The 22,249-nt window shown below is 52.9% G+C and overlaps 1 protein-coding gene across 1 annotated transcript; it reads right to left on the reverse strand.

Moving 5' to 3' along the window:
* Window positions 1-4,141: 4,141 nt before the first annotated feature.
* Window positions 4,142-22,047, reverse strand: LOC119113741 (tryptophan 5-hydroxylase 1). The gene is made up of 16 exons (XM_037237988.1): window positions 21,959-22,047; window positions 19,389-19,509; window positions 17,861-17,956; window positions 16,800-16,895; window positions 16,203-16,258; window positions 15,531-15,589; window positions 13,987-14,084; window positions 13,052-13,119; window positions 12,549-12,599; window positions 10,383-10,528; window positions 9,640-9,775; window positions 8,985-9,111; window positions 7,909-8,036; window positions 6,528-6,629; window positions 4,941-5,087; window positions 4,142-4,595 (listed from the first exon to the last, which is right to left on the reverse strand). The coding sequence occupies exons 2-16, from the start codon at window positions 19,482-19,484 to the stop codon at window positions 4,439-4,441; spliced, it is 1,563 nt and encodes a 520-aa protein (XP_037093883.1). The 5' UTR covers window positions 19,485-19,509; window positions 21,959-22,047; the 3' UTR covers window positions 4,142-4,438.
* Window positions 22,048-22,249: the final 202 nt, after the last annotated feature.

The raw sequence follows: 22,249 nt of genomic DNA on the forward strand, positions 1-22,249 counted from the left end.
CTTTTGGAGCAACATGGAAGTCTCTTTTAAGGTTATGATGTATATTAAAGGCATCTGCACCGTGCTTATGCCCGCACACGGAAAGTTGTTTTGATTGAACAAAAATAGTTTTCTCAGCCATGTCTTATCCAGGGCAAACAGAGACCAATGCTAAAACTAACGTGGCTATGTTGTATCTAGCACATGTGATGAGCGAATATAATCGCTATATTGCATCAGAACACTTTTTGAAAACGACTGGCGAAAGCTAGAGGGCTGCCAAATGGCTACAGCACTATATTGTAGGAAATGCAACACCGTAGAATGCATGTGCCCTTTTAAAGGGGTCATTTTCAGCGCAAATGCATGCCATTCAGCAAATTGTATTGTAAGCAAAGGGCCGGCAGCAGAGTGCGCTGGAGGCCCGGAGAGCCATTGGAGAACGGAATACCGCAAGCCCCCCCCCCCCCTCCCCCCCCCGCCCAGTGCAGACTCTCACGAGGGGTGAGGCCGCCGCCCTTCTCCTGTGCAGCCTCTCACGGGAGGGGGGCCGTGCGGCCCCCGTGCAGGGGCGCCAGCCTTCCCCCAGTGCAGCCTTTCACGAGGGGGGGGGGGAGCGGGCCGCCCCCCAGTGCAGCCTCTCACGGAAGGGTGGGCCGTCGGGCCGCCACTTCCCCCCCCCCCCTCCCCCGTGCAGCATCTCACAGGAGGGGGTGGGTGGGCCGTCGGGCCGAAGTCCCTGCCTCCCCCCCCCCCCCCCCAAGTCAAACGCCCCACATCAGCGGCGCGCCACCACGCAGAGCGGGTCCGGGACAAAGACACCGACGTGCGGCAGGAAAGCATTCACGCCGGCAGGCTCAGACGAACTCCGATCGACTTGTATGCACACAACATGTGAACCTGGTCAACTTCGGCAGGCACCTGGCTGGCTTCAGCGCCCGCGGGTGCCACAGTCACCCATGGCTCTGGGCTGCGCCGCCCGCGGATGGAGGGATGCCGCGACGCATTTGGCGAATCTCTTGGCCAGCTGTACCAGATTGTTGGTTAATGGAAGGACCGGATGTCGTTGACAGGACAGTGAGTTGGCCAACACAGGAGCAGTGAGTTACGCAACCGTATTCGAGGTACAGACAGTTTCAACAGCAATACGGTTTCTGCAGAATTCCACCATTCCTGTGCACCATGCATATGTGATATGCGGAATGCAGACACCATTTCACCGTTCAGCCATAATTTCACTTCGTTCGCCATTTATCCATCAGACAGAAAACAAGGTCGTTTAAGAGCGGTATATCCCAGCAACTGCGACGAGCAACTGACTAAGGCCAGCCGTGGCCACATACAATTACACCGGAAATATTATTCGTTGTAATGCGAACCCTACCGGACTTTTTTCATCAAAAGTCTAATAACACATAGCTTATGTCAGTGGACACCTTTGATGTAGTAGATGACAAGTAACAGTTCACACCTTTGGCTTCCCTGTCGTTTGATGCATGCCTAGCTAGTCTGTTGAGCGGGCAACACTCGTGCTCCCTTTTCTAAATAACCGGAATTAACTCCAGAATCGGCCATACGCCATTCAGATCAAGAGTGAGGGAACACTTAAAGATCGATTGGGTTGAATTCGGAAGCTTAACGCGCTTCTTTAACGCTCGGCTTAGTTAAGCGTATTCGCAAAATCGGGACAAAAAGCATACTGGCCGGAATCTTGCTAGAATCAATAACGAGATGATCAATGTAAATCTTATAGAGACTGCAGCTCTTCATTCAACCTCTGCCGTATGCAGTAAGTCGGACAAGTTAAGACTTATGACTAATCACAACAAAATTCGCGTACACACACACACACACACACACACACACACACACACACACACACACACACACACACACACACACACACACACACACACACACACACACACACACACATACACACATGCCAATGAACAGACGTCAAGCTCTACGGCAGACAATGTCTTCGCAGGAATCAGCTCCAGCGGGGGATATTGTATCAGTGACATAAGTCTCGTGCGGAAGGGGTAATATACCCAGACTTTGCCCGCGATGTATAAAGTCCAGGCTGAAATAAACGTGATGTGCAGCTAGTCACCGTCGGAATGTGATCCGCAATCCGGAATGTAAGCGTGTGAGCTGTCGCGTTCACGTTCACATTAACAATCGCCTTCACATAGTGACGTTTCTCGGCACATACAGTTGCTCCGACTGACCTCACAAATACTGGCTTGGTGAGCTGACTGCCTACGCTCACATGAACAGAAAGATACGAACGACGTTCGTACATGAGTGGCTACGCACATGAATTCACCCGCGCACTCAGCATGGCGGAAGCGAGGGACATTCGCCGTGGTGGTGCAGCAGACACAACGGCACGCCGAACCAAGTTGTGATTGGCTGTTTGAGTCGTTCGTTAGTTCGGGAAAATTTGCGTGCAAAAGCGACGTGCGGGGCAAAAGGGAACGGCTGACATCGAGACGAGAGTGGGCTTTCGCTGCCGATATACTACGTGTAAGCACATTGTCGCCACATGCTACCACGGGGTGGGCCATCACGCCATCGGTGTCTCGGGAGGGGCGGGCCATTACACCATCGGTGTCTCGGGAGGGGCGGGCCATCACGCCACCGGTGTCTCGGGAGGGGTGAGCCATCACGCCACCGGTGTCTCGGGAGGGGTGGGCCATCACGCCACCGGTGTCTCGGGAGGGGTGGGCCATCGCGCCATCGGTGTCTCGGGAGGGGTGGGCCATCACGCCACCGGTGTCTCGGGAGGGGTGAGCCATCACGCCACCGGTGTCTCGGGAGGGGTGGGCCATCACGCCACCGGTGTCTCGGGAGGGGTGGGCCATCACGCCACCGGTGTCTCGGGAGGGGTGGGCCATCACGCCACCGGTGTCTCGGGAGGGACGCACAAGAGACTGCAGAGCACAATCACTGCCACCACGCGAGCCATTCCAGTGATAGTACAGATGTTCTCGAGTGGCCACCCGCACCGCAGGCGAGGCATACGCCTGATCCACAACAAGCACAAGCGACTGCACTTCAGATAGATGTCGCTGCAGATAACGCAGTAGTGCAGTCGTGCAGAACATATGAGCCATTTGTGATAACAGTAGTGCGTCGTTCTTGATTACATCAAACGATTACATCATACACATCAACTAGTCCGCCCCTCTGGACTGTCGGGATATGCAATAACAAGGACTGCATGCAGGAAGCCACATTGACATGGACATAGAACAGGTAACCGCTTAACAATGGGCCAGCACCAGCGTGGGCGGAGAATGCAGTGGGTGAGCCGCCCTGCTGAAAGGCATTTCAGCTCTAGTTTTTTTTCTAGTGTCATTTTCACCGGTAATCCCAGTGTTTTAATTTTTTCCAAGACAAGATCTCCGTGCTTGTGTGCTTTACCCACTGTCATTTGTCACCATGCTCCACCCGTGAGCAAACACAGCGATCAACAACCATCATGCGAGAATGAAATGCGAAACATCGTATTTGGTCCCTTAATTCCAGCTTGGTCCCATCTCGTTTACAATTACGAGTAACGAATGCCTTGGCATTCTCACATGAAGTCACGTACAATATCTACACGGTTTTGTCGCTCAAAGTTCGATCTAAAAACCTAACACAAGTCTCTCGCGAAAGCGGGTGTGTCAATGGAAGTGAAATAGACTACTCCCATAGTGCCAGCTGTGGTTTGAAACTGCCTGAAACCGTCTTACAGCCGCGGGACTTTCGTGACCTTGCACAATGTCTCGTGACATAGTGCACCATAAGGCTTCGTGAAAATGCCTCTTCATGTGCCCCAGTTACGAAATCCAGATATAAGTCGTGGCCTTGACTGATTATTTGTTTGTCGTTTTCAGCAGTGTTATGTGGATGTCATTTCAAAAGCATCCCCAAATAAGTTAAGAAAGCGGGCCGAGCTGCTCAGGTTGCCATGGAAACCGTTCTGAAGATCCAGCAAACCATCTCACCACGGTCGGCAGCGCACAAGAGCGTCGGACTGGCACCTGGCGGAAGCGAATTTTCACAGCCGAAAGATATTCCTTCCGGCGGGCATCTGGTTAGATTGTGAGACCCGCAAGGCAAGACTTCAGATAAAAAGACCACAAATTTGGCTGCCATGCCGGCAAATGTTGGTATCATGCAGCGCTGGTGACCAGGGACTGATCAGACCATGTGCAGTGGTGTCATTTGACGGGATGACTCTGAGATAAGGATCAACAAAAGTCATCCCATCTATCACATTAACAGCGAATGTGACAGCACTGCATTCTGTCCCGTCGCGCCTATTCAGCCTGCGTCTGCTTCTGCTTAGGCGCAGGCTGACGTAGGCGTGCGACGGGCCAACAAGCGCTTAGGCTGTCTTCTCTGGCGGTGACTGGTTGGGCGAGAAGTCGGGAGTGGCGGCGAAGGGCGGGCCAACAAGCGCCTAGTCTGTCTTCTCTGGCGGCGACTGATTGGGCGAGAGGTCTGGAGTGGCGGCAGAGGGCGGTGTTGGTGTTCGGGCCGTATCTGCCGGCAACGCTGCTGACAGCAGACTCGTGATGCCCTCGATGTCAGCATCTTCGTCATTTTCCTGGATCTTTCTGCGTGGCAAAAGAAATGCTGGTTATCGCTGCATGTTAGGCAGGCGTTCATTCGCAGAATAGCTTTGCCAGACTCAGTGGAAATCCCACTAAGCTATCTGCGAAATGCTCGCTATATGATGGCTCGGTCACTCTCTTAATCTATATGTGTGGAAGCGGCCGTAGGGCCATGGTTTTGACAAGTGTAAAAGTGGCGTCATTCGTACTTCCAACCACTTAAAAGGGATACTCCTTGTACCGACCTAGCCAACTACTTCCCAGATCTTTCTTCCCCCACACCAGCCCGAGGCCCCACGTGTTGCCACGCGACGTCCCCGCGCCGGGTCGCGTTCGGGCGCTACTCACTTGAGGGCGTTGGTGACGATGCAGAGGTCGCCGCGGAGCTCGGACACCAGCGCCGCCACCTTCTGAGTGCTGGACAAAACGTCCACGGAATGCGTGTACGGGTTGTAGCGAACGCCGAACGGCCGATGAATTGTAGCAGCGAACGCCCTGCGGAGACCAAACGGCGCTCACAACACCGGCGCCGCCGCTGCCCGTGTGGTCCTCGTGGCGCCTCTGACCGGCTGTATTCAATTGCTAGAGCTCATGTTACCCCGGGTGGTTGGAGCCCGATGAACATCAGCTACTAACCGGATGGCGCTCACAACACCGGCGCCGCCGCTGCCCGCGTGGCTCTTGTGGCGCCTCTGACCGGCTGTATTCAATGGCTAAAGCTCATGTTACTCCGGATGGTTGGAGCCCGATGAACATCAGCTACTAACCGGATGGCGCTCACAACACCGGCGCCGCCGCTGCCCGTGTGGTCCTCGTGGCGCCTCTGACAGGGTGCATTCAATTGCTAGAGTTCATGTTACTCCGGATGGTTGGAGCCCGATGAACATCAGCTACTATAGCGACCAGCAAAATCTGTATATCTGCTTGTGCTCCGGATCAAGCCACCAGTTATTATCTGAGAAACCCCTCGGTAACATCAGCTTTTTGGGGCAATGGTCTTTCATGTTCTGGGCTGATTTATTTTAAGAAAGCGACGTGCTTCGTTTACTTATTTTGTTGTGGAACGCCAGCGATTGTATTGACCATATCAGCAATCACGAGCCATGGTGTAAACGGGATCCGAACCCGGCTCCCCACGTGGGAGTCCGACGCTCTAACCACTCGGCCATTACGTCCCTTGCTTTGGGCAGATCACCTACAGTTAGGAGTAAACCACAAAGGCGTTCGAGGCAATGGTGAGACCGCAGCCCTCGCTGCACTCGCGTGGGCTGAATAAAACAAACGCAACCACGGCACCAACGTGGCTAGACGCGCGCGGGGACCCGCGCTAACGCTGGCCCCGCGTGCTTTCCGTGCTTTCACTACCTGAGGCGCTCAACAGTAAACCCCTGGTACACTGGGCTCTCAGAGTCCCGTTTGCACCCGCTGGGGGCGCCGCCGAACCATCGCTCACAGCGGGCAGTCCCTTAGCCAGGTTATCGGGTCTTGAGCGGTCGTCGCCGCCGCCGGTGGTCACCGGGGAGATGGTTGTAGGAGGGGCTCATGGGCACGGCGGAAGGCATGGCTTAACACATGAGAGAAAGAGAGCTGTACAGAACGTGAAATTAATAGGTGCAAATTTTGCCCAGAGCCCAGAAAGCACAGCTCTGCTCAGAGTCATCATCTACAGACGATGAAATTGTTTAACGCATAATTTTGACCGAACTACCGCCAAACAATGAAACAGGAGGTTAGTTGTGGAACAAGAGGTTACCTGAAGTAGACGCAAGTGGCCACTTCCAAACATCATCGTGCCACCGAGTATCATACACGTGCTAAAAGAGAAAATGGCATGACAAAACAAAAATGTTCTTAGTTGTCTGGTTTCGTTTGTACTCAGGATTGATGGGAGCTGTAGAAACAATTCACAGCAGCTAATCGGCAGGGCCTACCTACCTCATTTTCTCCTTGGCCTCCTCAAACGTGTCCGTATAGAAGTAAACGTTCTGGAAGGCCGTGATGATGCACTCTTCTGTGCACGTCACGTCAGGATCAAATCTGACGACAAGGGTGACAAATCCATGACATGTCACGACATGTCATATCGTGTCTTGACAAGACGAGCGGGTTTGCAAAGCTGGTGTTGCTATGGTAGGTGGGGATATGTTAGAGATGTTAGATCTAAGATCTGATGACAAGGGTGAAATAACCCGTGACATACCACGATATGTCATATCGTTTCTTAACAAGACGAGCAGGTTAACAAAGCTGGTGCTACTACGCTAGGTAGGGGTATGTTGTAGATGTTTCAAACCAACATGGTCGCACTTAATTCCCTTCGCATGTTACGAAGAACAGAAAAGCCGTCAATGTTCCTAACACAGAATCAGCTGGCAAATATCATCCGGCCTCATGCGCATGACCTGGTCATGAGTGCGTGACCTCTGTAGGTGACAATTGTCTAAAGAACATGCAGTGATCGCAGGGGTCGGGTAGTGCTAAGTAGTCAGGCCTTAGCGCAGTCTCCGCGCAAAACATGGTGTCTCGATGACCAAGTGATGCAATGTTCGCCGAGACACCGGGCTTGAATGTTAACGCTTGAGTTGTTTATCTCATATCCAGAATATCGGACATAAAGGTTTGATGCCTTCGTCACTCGCTGACACCGGCCACGGAGGTGGCCGGTGTCAGCAATTGCAATGTTTGCCTGCGGGCCTTCGCAGTCGGTGTCAGCGAGTGTAGTGTTTACCTGCGGACCTTGGCGGCCGGTGTCAGCGAGTGTAGTGTTTACCTGCAGACCTTGACGGCCGGTGTCAGCGTGTGCAGTGTTGGCCTGCAGACCGTGGTAACCGGTGTCAGCGAGTGGAGTATTTGCCTGCAGACCTTGGAGATCGGTGTCAGCGAGTGTAGTGTTTACTTACAGACCTTGGCGGCCGGCATCAGCGATCGCAGTGTTTGCCTGCGGACCTTGGCGACCGGTGTCAGCGAGTGTAGTGTTTACCCGCGGACCTTGACGGCCGATGTCAGCGAGTGGAGTGCTTACCTGCAGACCGTGGTGGCCGGTGTCAGCGAGTGTAGTGTTTACCTGCAGACCGTTGCGGCCGGTGTCAGCGAGTGTAGTGTTTACCTGCAGACCGTGGTGGCCGGTGTCAGCGAGTGTAGTGTTTACCTGCAGACCGTTGCGGCCGGTGTCAACGTGTGGAGTGTTTGCCTACAGGCCGTGGCGGCCGGTATCAGCAAATATAGTTTTAACCTGCAGTCCTTGGTGACCGGTGCCAGCGAATGTAGTGTTTACCTGCAGGCCTTGACGACGGGTGTCAGCGAGTGTAGTGTTTACCTGCGGACCTTGGCGGCCGGTGTCAGCGAGTGTCTCAGCTCTGCGATTGAGGAGAGCAGACCGGCGCCGTACACTCTCAGCCGACCGTTCTCCCGACACAGGCCAAACTCCACCGTGAAGAAGTAGCACTGTGAGCGGTACGGTTCGAACAGTTGGGTAGCCTGTGACGTCATCACGCAGACAGAACTTCACCAGGAGGAGCTCCGCTGTAATTGGCACGGGACACGGCAGGAACAGTTGGGTAGCCTGTGACGTCATCAGACAGAACTTCACCGGGAGGAGCTCTGCTGTGATTGGCACGGGACATGGCGGGAACAGTCAGGGTAGACAACTGACGTCATTATACCGCCTTATCGTGAACTTTCGAGTACTTCCCTCGGCGCATGGACAAGCAGTCAATCTTTGTAGCGATTTCTTTCAAGGCTGAATTTTCCATGGGGATAGATGAAATTATAACTCCTCGTAAACAAACAACCAGACCTAGTTAACCTAGGTCTTCCATATTCTTGTTTCATACTGTAACCAGAGTCGTAAAATCGGCTGCTACAGTCCCAGCGCTTTGTTCTACACAGCGATTATGCTCCACAGGACTTATAATGGGTTTAACTGGCCATTAAATGAGTTCCAATACCGAGAGTTAGTAGATTGCAACTCTATCAACATAGAGTTGCATATCAATGAACGTATCAATGCAAACGTTATTGTTTTGTAATTGTAATTGTTAATGCCCTTGTAATTGCTTTGTTACTATAGCAGATATTTCCGGTTCGGTACGTGTAGCAACATTACCTTTAAGTGGACGCTCAAACGCTAAATCTTTGTAGCATAAATGTCTTCTAGTTTGAGGTTAACACTGTTAAACTGTTAAACTAGCGTTGTAGGCTAAGTTCCATGAATTCAAGCAAGGTATCTCGTCGAGCCCAATTCATTTTAACGATAACGCACATAAGCAGCCGTCATCTTCTTGTCATCACCTACACACATGGGTGATGATAACCGATGACGTTTCCCCCACACACATACAAACGTGGTGGCCACCTGTCACCGCCTACAGTATGGTCTGTGCCTGCCCGTACCGTGGCCAGCTTGGAGATCTCCTCGTTGGAGGCGCCCAGCGAAGCCAGTCCGAGCTCCTGCGAGAACTGCGCGAAGCTGGCGTTGGCCAGTAGCGGCATGTGACCCAGCAGCTCGTGACAGCAGTCCCTGCGCCCAGCAACACGGTCAGTCACGACTACGCTGGTGCGACGAGGCTACCGCGACGAGGCTACTGCGACGAGGCTACTGCGACGGCACTGGTCATCGCGTGGCTGCTGACATCAAGGTAAAGAGCCCTGCTTGTGCCGATGATTTGTGAGATTCACCAAACATCTGATTACACCATAATCACTCAATGAGCGATGTTAGTAGCCGCGAGAGATAAAGAGCGCAACTGACATCCGGTGCTCAGCGGTTTTGTTTCGTAATTTAGGCGCATATTGAGGCTTATGATACCGGTTTGTGTGTTAAGGAGGTGTAACAACTCGTACCCTGGTTGAACAATGTGGACGTAACTCTTCGCTCTAGGGGTGCACCAAAGACGTAACTCATAATCTGCACCAGAAAAAGCAGTGGAATAGCCTCGCACGAGATAACCCGAGTGGGATCTTGGGTGAGCCCGGAACATAGCTCACGACTCTGAGATGCGTCCGGGTATAGCTCACAGCTCTGAGATGCACCGAAGGTATAGCTCACGGTTCGGGTGTGTAGAGCGGGTCGGAGCTGTGGCGGATGTACTGGGTGCAGTGGAACACCCGGAAGGCCAGCCCGGCCAGGAAGTCCCGTGGTGACAGGTAGCCGGCTACCGGCCGCAGCTGGAAGCCCGTCCTCTCTGCAGGGGTACAGCGGCTCGGTTGGAGACGGAGCCGGGCTCAGTCTGAGGCGGAGCCTGAGCCGGGTTCGGTCGGAGACGGAGTCGGGTTCGGTCGGAGACGGAGTCGGGTTCGGTCGGAGACGGAGTCGGGTTCGGTCGGAGACGGAGCCGGGTTCGGTCGGAGACGGAGTCGGGTTCGGTCGGAGACGGAGTCGGGTTCGGTCGGAGACGGAGTCGGGTTCGGTCGGAGAGGGAGCCGGGCCGGCGCCTCATACGAACATTCGGGTGCGTCTCAATTAGCCGTGATGGGTTCAACTAATGGTAAGTCATCTACAGAAGGTACGTTATCCGTGCTGTACACACCATGTTATTCATCTTGCATGGCCTCCAAAAAAAATGGTGAATCGACTCCAGTGAGTTTTAACGCGCGAGAAGAGACATCAGTCAGACTCAAGACTCAATATTCACACTACTGTGGGATGACCCAACCATCTGGAGCTCTCAGTTATGACCAGCACTGCCATCCAGCCATGCCTATGCCAGCAGAGACCCGTCCCCACAGTCGCAGCTCCAGCTCGCTCTCCGGCGCTCCGGCCAAGCGGAGCGATCCCGCCGGCATGCTCACGGCGCAGGTAGGCGTCCACGTCAGCCAGCTGGGGGATGTGGTTGTGCCGGTAGCCGCAGTAGCGGCGCAGCTGGCGCCAGTTCTCCAGGTACTCCTGGCAGGCGTGCGTCTCGTACAGCTCGCTCAGCTCGCGGAATATCACACCCCTGCGCGAAGGGAATGGGTAATTCACGGTGGAACCGTGCGATGGACGTCAACCGGAGAGGGGCGGGGGAGTCTCGGGCATGATCTTCTGAAGATACCGAGCGCGGGCGTGACACGGGCGCCACCTGCCCGAAACAGTGTGCGCGAGTGTGACGCGAGCGCCCTGTTCTAGGTACTGCGCGCGAGTGTGACACGAGTGCCACCTATCCTAGTACTGTGCGCAAGTGCGACGCGGGCGCCACCTGCCCTAGTACTGTGCGCGAGTGCGATGCGGGCGCCACCTGCCGAATGCGGAGCGCACCGGCTGAGTAGCACTGTCGACAGAAGATTTCTTACCAAATTGTCTTACTACGGTGAGGCCGTGTGACAACCACAGTAGAAAACAGTCCGTCGCAGAATCACACTTGTGACGCTTCCCCACATGAAAGCCACTCTGTCATTATGAAGGAGATTATTTCGGGAGGGACAGTGCAGTAGGCGCCCCTCTCCTGGCGCACGCCAACCCCGGGACTTCTCTTCCACCCAGTAACCCCTCGAACTCTCTTCTTGTATTATATAACTCAGCGCGCCTGCATCCTAACGCCAGGTGGCGGCGTGACAGGGTGGGGTTCCAGAGCAGGATCTATAGGACTCAGCTGGTTGGTTCCGAGGTCGAGCTGTGTCAAACGACCAATCGTCTGTGGTCTCGCCGAACTCATAGCAGCTCAACCAAATTGTACTGAGTTAACGGTCGCATTCATATTTCTCGGCTCACTCAACATCATTGGCCTGAGAAACCTGGTCGCGTGTCTCATGACCCACGCTCCAGCTATGGCCGCGTGTCCCATGACCCACGCTCCAGCTATGGCCGCGTGTCCCATGACCCACGCTCCAGCTATGGCCGCGTGTCCCATGACCCACGCTCCAGCTACGGCCGCGTGTCCCATGACCCACGCTCCAGCTATGGCCGCGTGTCCCATGACCCACGCTCCAGCTATGGCCGCGTGTCCCATGACCCACGCTCCAGCTATGGCCACGTGTCCCATGACCCACGCCCCAGCTCCCACCGCGTGTCTCGTTATCACACTGCATCTTGACATATGATGTGACCAACGCTAGCTTGACCTGACCTGACGCCTGACGCTGGCCTGCGCCCATCGGGACCAGTCACGTGACGGCTGTTGTGACTCGCAGTAGCGCGTCTTCCGCTAAATTTAAACGGGGAGACAGTGAACTTCGGTCAGCAGTGAGTAGTAATCATACGCACTCCTGATCACGAGGCTTACTCACCATCCCGGACAACGGGTGCCGCAGCGGCCTACTGCGCCCGTTGACAATTTCTCGGCGTCTTGCAGCGAGGAATACTTGAGGCAGGGGCGGCATTGCCGGGAAACAAGGGGTTTGTCTTCTTGCAGTTTAACGTTGGGCTATGGTGTTCCGTCAAACAAATGACTTTTAGATATCCTGTCACTTCAAGCCTCCCCCCCCCCTCCGCCTCCCCTCCCCATCTCAATCGGCAACAGGCGGCGCCACTCTGACGTTGCGACCGTCGCCTTCGGCTGATTAGACGGAAACGAGAGGTCTCAATTAACCGGATCGAGATCACAAATTGTGTTACCTCATTAGGAGGGCGCGGCACAAGTCGAGGCCTCGTTTCAGTACATGCCAGTGAACAGGAAGACGCGATTGACGTTGGCGGATTTGGCGGACGCGATTGATGCCGTGTGATACCAGCGACAGCGCGGCGCCGGCAAAGTCTGCGCCGGCACTGGCACGTAATGCTGCCTTAAATTCCATCGGAAATGACTTCCAAACCATTCCCGTCGGGGCGTTCCTCTGATGTATTGTCTCTATGTATTGGGAGGACCGCACTGAGTGTCGAAGGCGACGGGTGATTTGGTCCAACCACATCGAAAGTCAGAGGCGCGATAGGCCATTGTGGTTGAACCATTGTGATTTAAGTTCCGTTCACCGACCTGGGCTCGGAGGGCAGTGTGGCGCACTGTCCTGTTACAGTCCGGCCTCGACCTGCATCGTGCTCACCATGTCCTCGTCTCCTCCTCGGTGTACTCCACGCGGGGGATGGGCTTGTCGCTGAAAGCCGGGGTCGTCGCGTCAGAGCGCTGAGCTTGGTTGTCAGCAACACTGCAAGTCAAATGACGCCACACTGCACTATTATGTACTACTCTGAATGAAAATCGAATAGGGCTGAATTTCGGTGCCCCCTGTGTGAAAGGATTGGGGGTTAGGATGATTCGTGGCAAAATAGCATGACCAGGGCCAGAATGACTGTAATCTGAGTGACTTCCCTCGTCAAATTCCGTATGGAGTTGTTTTTTTTTTTGGCACCAGCAACGTTAATACAGAACAGAGGGTACCAATAGCACATGCTTTCAGGACTGAAAACACGCGAAAGGGAACATAAACGCCGAGAAGCGTGCTCCGGTCCCATGAAGCTATAGTGGGTTTCACGAGATGCTGTGGAGATCAGAAGCAAATGCTCAGCATGCTAAATAGATTGGTGACGAAGTGAGCTCCAGACTCACTGGCGGTGGTTCATGGCGATCTCGGAGAAGTGCTGTCTCCGTTGACGATACACCTTGTCCTTAAAGCCCTGAAAACAGTGGTAAACAGGCATCGTCCACCGGTGATCCCTTTTTGCGGCGGTTACGTCGCTGTACTTAGCACGAGCTGGGATTCGAGCGGCCTAGATTGAAAATATCTACAAGGTTTATTGTAACGCTGCAAGGTTTATTAAGCGCTGTATGACTGTAAAAGTTGTTTAATCTGATATTTTTGACGCTTATTTCCAACTTCTGGATCACAATGTCATCAGGAAATGTTCTATTGTGGAGTTTGAGTTCATGAATGTCATGGAAGGTCATCAACCTAGAATGGCCTCAATCTATCTTTTATTTTGTGGAGCATGTCTCTTAGGATATTATTTGGCGCCGATAATAAATTCAACCATGAAAATGAATCCGAAGGTTTTTAGTAAGTATTCCTTCCTTAGGGTCAAATAAGGTCATTGACTTGATGTAACCACCAGTGGCATTTTGCTTGCAATAGGTATCTACATTAAAGTTGACCGCGAGAAGAAACCTGAGGGCACATTGGACACCTATGCAGAGTTTAACCTTGTTTGACCTTACATGACCTGAAGATCATGACTCAGGAAGCTCAGAATTTGGTACATGTGAGATTTCGTGCAGTCATTCGTGCCCTGTGCATTTTGCATTTGCTAAGCTCTCTTATTTTTTAGATCTCGAGGGATGGTCAAATTGCTTCTCCCCCCCCCCCCTCCTACCGAGCGCATTGGATTCGACGGAGCCACTCGGGCGCGTGTCGATATGCATTTGACGACAGCCCCCCCCCCCCCGCTGAAAGCGGTCATTTAATGTTGCAGATTTTGGTCCGTTGGCTTGGCCGCGGATGTCGAAGCCTGCTTGGCTTTCAGCACCGTCCTCCGATCCCTCCTCACCGGGTGGTCCGCGTCCAGGTCGGAGCCGTACATCAGCACGCGCTGCGACTTGTCCAGGTCGGAGATCTTGCGCGGAAACCACGGCACGTCTTCGAAGTCTGCGGCAGAGCAGGTCACCGCCCGCCGCTCTCAGGTCGGCAGGGAGCGATGGGGTTCGAAAAAGCGCATGGACGGTATCATTCGCAACACGAGATGCAAAAATGGTTTAGATATTTTGCAGTAAATACTAAACTCACGGGCAATAGAAGTCAGCAAAAAACAAAAAAACTGAGCAGCACAGGCAAAAAAGGCATTTTGATTAGAAATGACAACTAGACAAAAGTAGGAAGCAAGTATAACCAAAAGGTGTGCTTAAAACGTCGATAGCTACCAATTACCATATAATACATAGTATAAATAATATAATACCATATAACCAATGTGTGCACTATCGTCGTATCGTAACGTTGCTTAGCCAGCACCTCCAGGCGTATGCAGGTCAATAACCGACATCTCAATAATGGTGGAAAACCAACAGATGAAGGTCATTCTTTCTTTTATCAAGCACGACAAATAGTTTCAATAGCCGTCAGTCACAGCCGTTGGTTTGGTGGCGACAGGGGCGCCGTGTGGTGGTCAATGGATACAAATGCCGATTGGTAAAAATGATAGGGAATCTTGCACGTCGAGATGGGTTTGTAGGTGTGCCGCGTGTGGAAAAATCAGCTCATTGTGTCACACGTAATTTCGTCATGCAACGCTGTTCACCTGTGGAATTTATGTCGACATTTGATACGTAAACAAAAGGAGACGGCAACACCTGTGCTGCAAGTCACAGACATATCTCGGTCGGTAAAGCAAAACACCATTTCACATAAAAAAGCGCCGCCTCATTCCCGGACAGACCCAATCTCGAGGCGTCAGGTCATACATGCAGCGCTGGTGTTAACACCGTTCTGGTATCGGTGATTCGCAGCTGGATGTTCCGTAACTACGTCACAATGTACGCATCGGTCCGCGATTCCTTTCGGAAAAGCCTGAAATATATATTACGGGAAAAGCAGCGGTGAAGTTAGAAAGGAATTTTGCTCAAAATAAAATACATTGGACCACTTTAATGTTATACGTGCGAGGCGTTACTTTTGGTATGCACAACGCCGCAACTCAATTTGCTTTCACATTCCTCTGGTAACTGCAAACATTGAGCTACAGTGTGAATCTTAAATGGGAAAGCTCACACCTGATTCGCGCAAGGAACTCCCATTCGTACAAGGAATTCCCATTCGTACAAGGAACTCCCATTCGTACAAGGAATTTCCCATTCGCACAGTGCAGCATCCCCTCGATCACTACCGCCTTTCAAAAGACGCGCGAGTTATCACATGTGCCAAAATCATATATGAATAAACAAACGATCCACGAAAACCAACAAAAACTTGCGTGTCCAGTCTAGGATCGGGAATAGCAGGTAAGGTAAGCAGCAAACCGAAACAACAGGCACATGCTCCATATGCCCGCGCTATTTCCCTCTGTGCTGCAACATCAACAGCGTGTGCCAGGCTTACCGAAGCTGCTCTGGATGCTCATGCTTCTCTTCGGGAAGTCACCTCCGGAGTCGAACGCCCTGCCGCAGACACATTTACAAATGCATGATGTATGGATGATACATACATGACACATGATGTACAGAGGTGCGGATGAGCGCATCGCCGCAGCGCGCCAGACGGCGAGCGGCGTAACTGACGCGGACGCGTGGGCCGGTGTCACAAGGGCGCTTGCCCCCGTCCGGTCGCCGCCCTGATCGCGCGCGGTACGCTTCATGCACAGTGTCTGAGGGCGGCACGCATCGCTCCGGACGTTTGCCGCCGTGGTAGGTCTAACGCGGCAATGGAACGGCGTTGTATTGCTTCGCGTCGTGGCAGCATGCTAGTGAGGCTGGCAGGAGAGCAAATCACGGTGTGCTGGGAGGTGAGGTATCTGATGTTTGGCTAGGACTGCCATTTGGGCCGTGTTTTACGCGTGATGTTTCCCATGTGTGATTTAACTTTCAAGGCGCAAGCCTCTAGCGCAGTTTGCACGGGCGGAGAGTCAATGGAATTTGATGCATGCAGGTGAAGCTGCACTGTTCTTCACGTTCGTGCCTTTTAAAAATGGACCAATGTAGAGCCTGAGACATAACGTGTCCTCCACAAGACAGGGAGGGACAATTTTTTGCACCGTCTAAAGTGGCCACTTACTTGAGCTGCCTTGCCTCCAGCACGTTGGTGAGATCTGATGCCAGAGATTGCATTTCCTGCAGCATCAGAAATGGGGCGTCAAAGGTTGGTACTATCCACAGAAGTGGGGCGTCAAAGGTTGGTACTATCCACAGAAGTGGGGCGTCAAAGGTTGGTGCTATCCACAGAAGTGGGGTGTCAAAGGTTGGCGCTATCCACAGAAGTGGGGCGTCAAAGGTTGGCGCTATCCACAGAAGTGGGGCGTCAAAGGTTGGCGCTCTCCACAGACGGATCGCCGAATGCAGCCAGTAGCTCTTCCGTAGGTAACATGTGCACTGTCTTGACAGCTACGTAGCATGCAGGATGAAAGTCTGGGCACACTTGCTATAGCGTGGTGTCTGCTGTTGTACCATCTTCAACTGATGAACGTCATCAGCAAATTACGTAACATGAACCGGATATCGTGAATCGGGTTCGGTATTCAGGCATGAGTATGACCAGCGACGTCATGTGAAAATCAGCAGAAAATCCGGAAAGTGCTTGTAAAGACAAAAAGATGATATGGCGTTTCGTGGTGATGTGCTATACATCACCTCGTGATGGTAGACTTTACATCACCTTGTTGTCACACTCGACGTCCATGTAAATCTCGTACTCGGAGTTCCTGCGCTGCGACTTGCGACTTTCAATGTACACGACGTTGATTCCCCGCTCCTGAAACAAAATTGACTCAACGTTCTGCAATATCAACACAGAATTGCTACCTTGATTCATGTGCCTGGTATTGCTGGGATTCAAACCACCACGGTACTAGTACAGTGCAGTGGGAGCACAGTGCTCTAGGAAGTGAGCCAACGGGAAATGATTTTCCGGCTTTATCCCGATTGGCCAGATTGCACATATTGCACCTCTATTAGCGTCATTAGCACTTCGATAGCGCAGGCCTGCCTCCAAGTCTTTACGTATTAGACCCAGACAAATAGCCAGGATTTTGTCAACAGTGGATGCTAGTTTGTCAGATGGGCCCAACGGTGTCCTTTAGGACCTTTAACAGCGTTTTTGTAGGATTCAGGCAATTTTTCTACACGAGGCCCGTCCTTCAGGTCACCAGGGGCCTATTAACCGATCCGGAGAACCTAGACGGATCTGAGAACCTCGTGAAAAGGTTTACAATTTACACGTGCTTTTAGCTTCATGAAAGCATCGGTTTTGCTGATGTTATCTGTGTGAAATGTTGTAAAGAAAACTACGGGGAACGATGCAAGTTTCCGCTGGTAGGCCACTACGTCACCAAAAATTGGGCAGGCATCTACTGCGGTCGCGAAATTTGCAATTCGATAGACATATGGCTGGCAGAAATGCTGGAAAGTTGCCTTGTTTTCATCTTTGGTGTCACTGGCGCGTTAACTTCGATGGGACACAACGGCATTGCTATTTGAGAAGTTTCGAATAACGGGAAACCGGAAAACACGATGAAGCTGAGCGAGACCAAAACACAACGTCATACAGTGCTGGTGGCTGAAGCGCCAGAGCCGTTGACTTGGATCTGCAAGCAAGGTGTTGCGTCTGGTGATGGTAATAGGATGTAAATGATAATAATGGAACTTGGGGTTATCACAACGATCTAAGTAGCATCAACCACAAGGTGCTCGTGAGAACGAGACACCTTGTCTGCTTACCTGAACGACTGCCAGCGCCTGACTGAGACCGCCCATGCCGTTCTTTAGTGAGAACACTACCGAGTTGGTGGAAGATCTGAAGCCATCCATCGGCTTCTGGAATGAGAGTAGACCGTGTACATTAAGTCTTTGCCTGGCTGAATGGAAGGTTGCGACAAACATACAGTTGAGGTTTACTGGATGGATCATGCATAAGACCTCAAACTTGATGTCGAATTTGATGTTTCGATGATTGATTAAAAGCCACCACAATGTGCCTCAGTGTGCAATTGGTACGCGTACATCTTCGCAAATGCCAGTTGTGTACCAAGTGGCATTGAAGTATAGCTTCATGCATAATTCTTTCAACACCTGTGACATCGCCCTCAATCTCTGCTATGTAGGCCACAGGCCGCCGTCGTCTTGTTGCTACGTGTTCTTACTCCTGCTGCCGCGTCTCACTTCTCACGGCTCGCGTCTCACACCTCACGTCTCACGTCTCATGTCTCACGTCTCATGTCTCACGTCTCATGTCTCACGTCTCACCTCTCGCGTCTCACGTCTCACGTCTCACGTCTCACACCTCACGTATCACACCTCACGTCTCACGTCTCACACCTCACACCTCACGTCTCACGTCTCACGGCTCGCGTCTCACTTCTCACTTTTCACGGCTCGCGTCTCACGCCTCACGTCTCACGTCTCACACCTCACGTCTCGCGCCTCACTTCTCACGGCTCGCGTCTCACGACTCACGCCTGGCGCTGATAACCACGCCCGACACACCGTGGGATGGTGCCGAGATCAAGCCAACAGGGAGGGGTCTAGGGCGGCCATGCCCTCCCCACTTGGTCAATACGTTTAGACTCAGTATCACGCGATTTAATCTGAATTTGGAGCAAACTTGCGAGATGCAAGATGATGTGCCGACATTTCACCCTTCCACCGCGGGAGACCTGTTTGCCTGTACGCCTGGAATTTTGTCAGCTTTGTAAAATACCATGTTTATGGCGATGTTTGTAATGTTGGGCAAATATGTAGTTATTGCAGAAATATTTGCCGTGATGCAATATTTTGCAGAGATGACGAACATGGTCGCATGTGTGACCTTTTGAGCTGTGGGCATGGAATGAGCAGGCTGATCTAATCGTAATTTACGGAAGGCGAGCTAACATTGCAGATTGGGATTCTACTTATCACGCAATGGGCGTAGTTGTCGATGCAAGTCAGTCGCGGAAATGACCCATTACATTTTACTACTGCCATCATTTGGAGCGAACCCACATCGCAGTAAAATCTTCATGCCCCTTTATCGACCCCATCTATTCGCCAGTGGTAAGTTTGTGGCATCAAATCTTGACATATCTGAAAATCGAGACCAATACAACCTTAAAGCATTGGACAGGTAGCAGGCACGGCAGGTGTCTATTTAAAAAGATGTAAGCGCATGAACGTAGACATCACTGACCGACACACTCGGTTTATCTGCCGGGTGGAGAGGACTGTCTGCCTCCGAGGGGGGGGGGGGGGAGAAGAGGTCTCCACTTACCGTGCTCCTGTCGGCTGCCTCCCGGACGGTCCAGGTGTCTCCAGTGCCCTTCTTGTACAGCCAGAGGCCCAGCAGCGACTTGCCCGTTGCGGTCATTGCGGCTGGAGGTCCGGACGACAAGCTGCAATACGAGAACGACGACAAAGGTGACTGACGGGCTTCAGTTCAGTTTTGAGAACGGCGCATACGCCGCTTCAGTCAACTGTCCTTAAAGACCACTGGTTCGGCTGGCCGACTTCAGTCTGAAGATTGAGAAAGTAGCAGGCCAGGGAAAATGAACGGAATGTAAGAAAGTTGAGAGATTTGGCAGTCTAACTGCAGCCAAAGAAAGAGGATATCCCGGCGTGACGAACCTGTTTGAGAACGCCACAGCTTCACTGAATGATAACAATAACTGGTTGACTGATTCAATATGAGAAAGATAACGAGTTCGGTGAAATACAAACAGCGTAACAAACACAAAGGTTTGATTGCGGCCTCTAGGAAAGACGACAGATGCTGGTTGTTCACTTGAGTCTTCGGATGATGAAAGTCTTTTATCACTTATGGGATCATGACTGAGTTCACAAACAGCTTCGCAGACTTAGATTCAGATCAGATTCAGATTCAGATCAGATTGTAATCTTAGGAGTCTTAGATATACGTCAGTCATTTTTGATGGGCAGAAAACCAACACAGCGTGCCTATTGACGCACCAGTAATGGCAGACGCCTGTAGTTGCTCTATGCTGATGAAGCACGCGGACCATGAGCGAATACCGGCAATCCGTCACATGTTGATGTTGGCGACCAGCTGGCAACAAAAGGTGTTGGCATCGAGCCGGCGGTGCCATCGCACGCGAACGGCCTCCGGAGTTCCACCACTGCCGAGACTGCCGCCCGCCGCCGGAGTTCCGCCACCGCTCGGGCCGGGGGGCTGCCAGCCATCGTCTGAGTTCCGCCACCGCTCGGGCCGGGAGACTGCCGCCCGCCGCCGGAGCTCCGCCACCGCTCGGACCGGGGGGCTGCCAGTCATCGTCTGAGTTCCTCCACCGCCCGGGCCGGGAGACTGTCGGTCACCACCGGAGTTCTGCCACCGCTCGGGCCGGGAAACTGCCGTCCGCCGCCGGAGTTCCGCCACCGCTCGGGCCGGGGGATGCCGGTCGCCGCCTTTCAGGTCGCTGAGTCAGCGCTTCCGATGCTGGGCGAGCAGCGGGGTCAGGTTCTCACCCAGCAGCGAGGGTCGGTGCTGTATCTTCACGGCAGAATCCGGTGGCCATTTAAGACCATCAGCCTCCCCAGATCTGCGTCTGACAGGGTGCAAGCCTAGCGCGGAACGCATTTTCCCCGTTGAAAACGTCCGCCACACTGAGACACTGGATGGAATGTCCGTGTTTTGCTTCACGAGGACTTGTCCCTTGCTACCTTTCTCGCAGCGGCGACGTCGGTAATTTCAAATTGGTCAGGTGTCAAATGCTTGGCTTTCTCGTCGCATGAACTCCTGCGAAATGGCTTCCAGATATTGGTGGCCCGAAACGTGTCAAAATGAAGTCTATAGTTCCGTCGCGCCTCCTTATTTGCTATCCACGAACCATAGAACCAAAAGAAAAATAACTCACAAAGCGGAGGAGTCATAGAACACAAAGGCAACGGTATGCGGTCGGTCTGTTACACGTTTCAAAACTGTGCGTAAATTATTACGCTACTCAAAAGTTGCACAGTTACGGAACGGAGTTGCGGAGTGACGAATCATGTCAGCGTTTGCAGTTATCCAGTCCTAATCGGTTAAGTGCTCACCCGATAGCTACCCGTGTTGTTTTCTGGGACTCGAGTTCTACATATTGAAAAGTAACAGGGAAGTTCACGAAAAAACTCTCTGCGTCGATAAACGGAAAAAGTGTGGTAACTTTAGCTAAGAATAACTTAAAAAATCGCAAGCATTGGCATTTTGCGGGATTCCTTAAAAAATCCGCCCGGACCAAGTTCGTGGCCATTTCAGGAATTTCCCCAACACCCGCACCTAACCCAGCACGCTAGCCTTTCCATAGAAAAACCCTTGGGCTTTCCCAGCCCGCGAAGTTCTCCACTGCCAGGTGAGCTCTGCAATGACCGCACCTAACCCAGCACGCCAGCCCTTCCGTAGCAAAAGCCGTTGGGCTTTCCCAGCGCGCGAAATTCTCCACTGCCAGGTGAGTTCTGCAATGACCGCACCTAACCCAGCACGCTAGCCCTTCCGTAGCGAAACCCTTGGGCTTTCCCAGCCCGCGAAGTTATCCACTGCCAGGTGAGCTCCGCAATGACCGCACCTAACCCAGCACGCTAGCCCTTCCGTAGCGAAACCCTTGGGCTTTCCCAGCCCGCGAAGTTCTCCACTGTCAGGTGAGCTCCGCAATGACCGCACGCTGGCGACACTACATGTCCTGCTTGAACAGAAAACGGCTCCCACTACGACGTCCGGGACAGCCCAGCGCATCGAGCACGCCCTCGGCTCAGCTGAAAGCAGTTTGCGTCGAGCACATCGAACGATTCTTGACAGCGAGCGCCGATCGGCAGGGCCCTTAACAACGCGGCGGCCGTATTGCGAGTACTTACCTCGGCGAGGAAGGCCGCCGACGACACGTGCCCTGGGCGCGACTGCCAACTTGGAGATAAGAAGCCACTCGCGCGCAGAGCGATGTGAATTTAACGCCCCCCTCACTCTAAGCCAGGAAAGGGTCTGGGAGAAAAGTGAGGGAACGGGCACCCAGGCAACCCTATCGGCCACAACTCGTGACGTCGCAATGACGTCAGCAACGGATGCAGCTTCCCTCCCGGCCATTGGTTGGATCAGGAGGCGACGGGCTGATTGGCTTCGTCGCCCGGAAGCCGAGGATCGAGCCGGTC

This window comes from Pollicipes pollicipes, unplaced genomic scaffold, assembly GCF_011947565.3.
Source record: "Pollicipes pollicipes isolate AB1234 unplaced genomic scaffold, Ppol_2.1 Scaffold_7262;HRSCAF=8765_pilon_pilon_pilon, whole genome shotgun sequence".
Classification (NCBI taxonomy): Eukaryota; Metazoa; Arthropoda; class Thecostraca; order Pollicipedomorpha; family Pollicipedidae; genus Pollicipes; species Pollicipes pollicipes.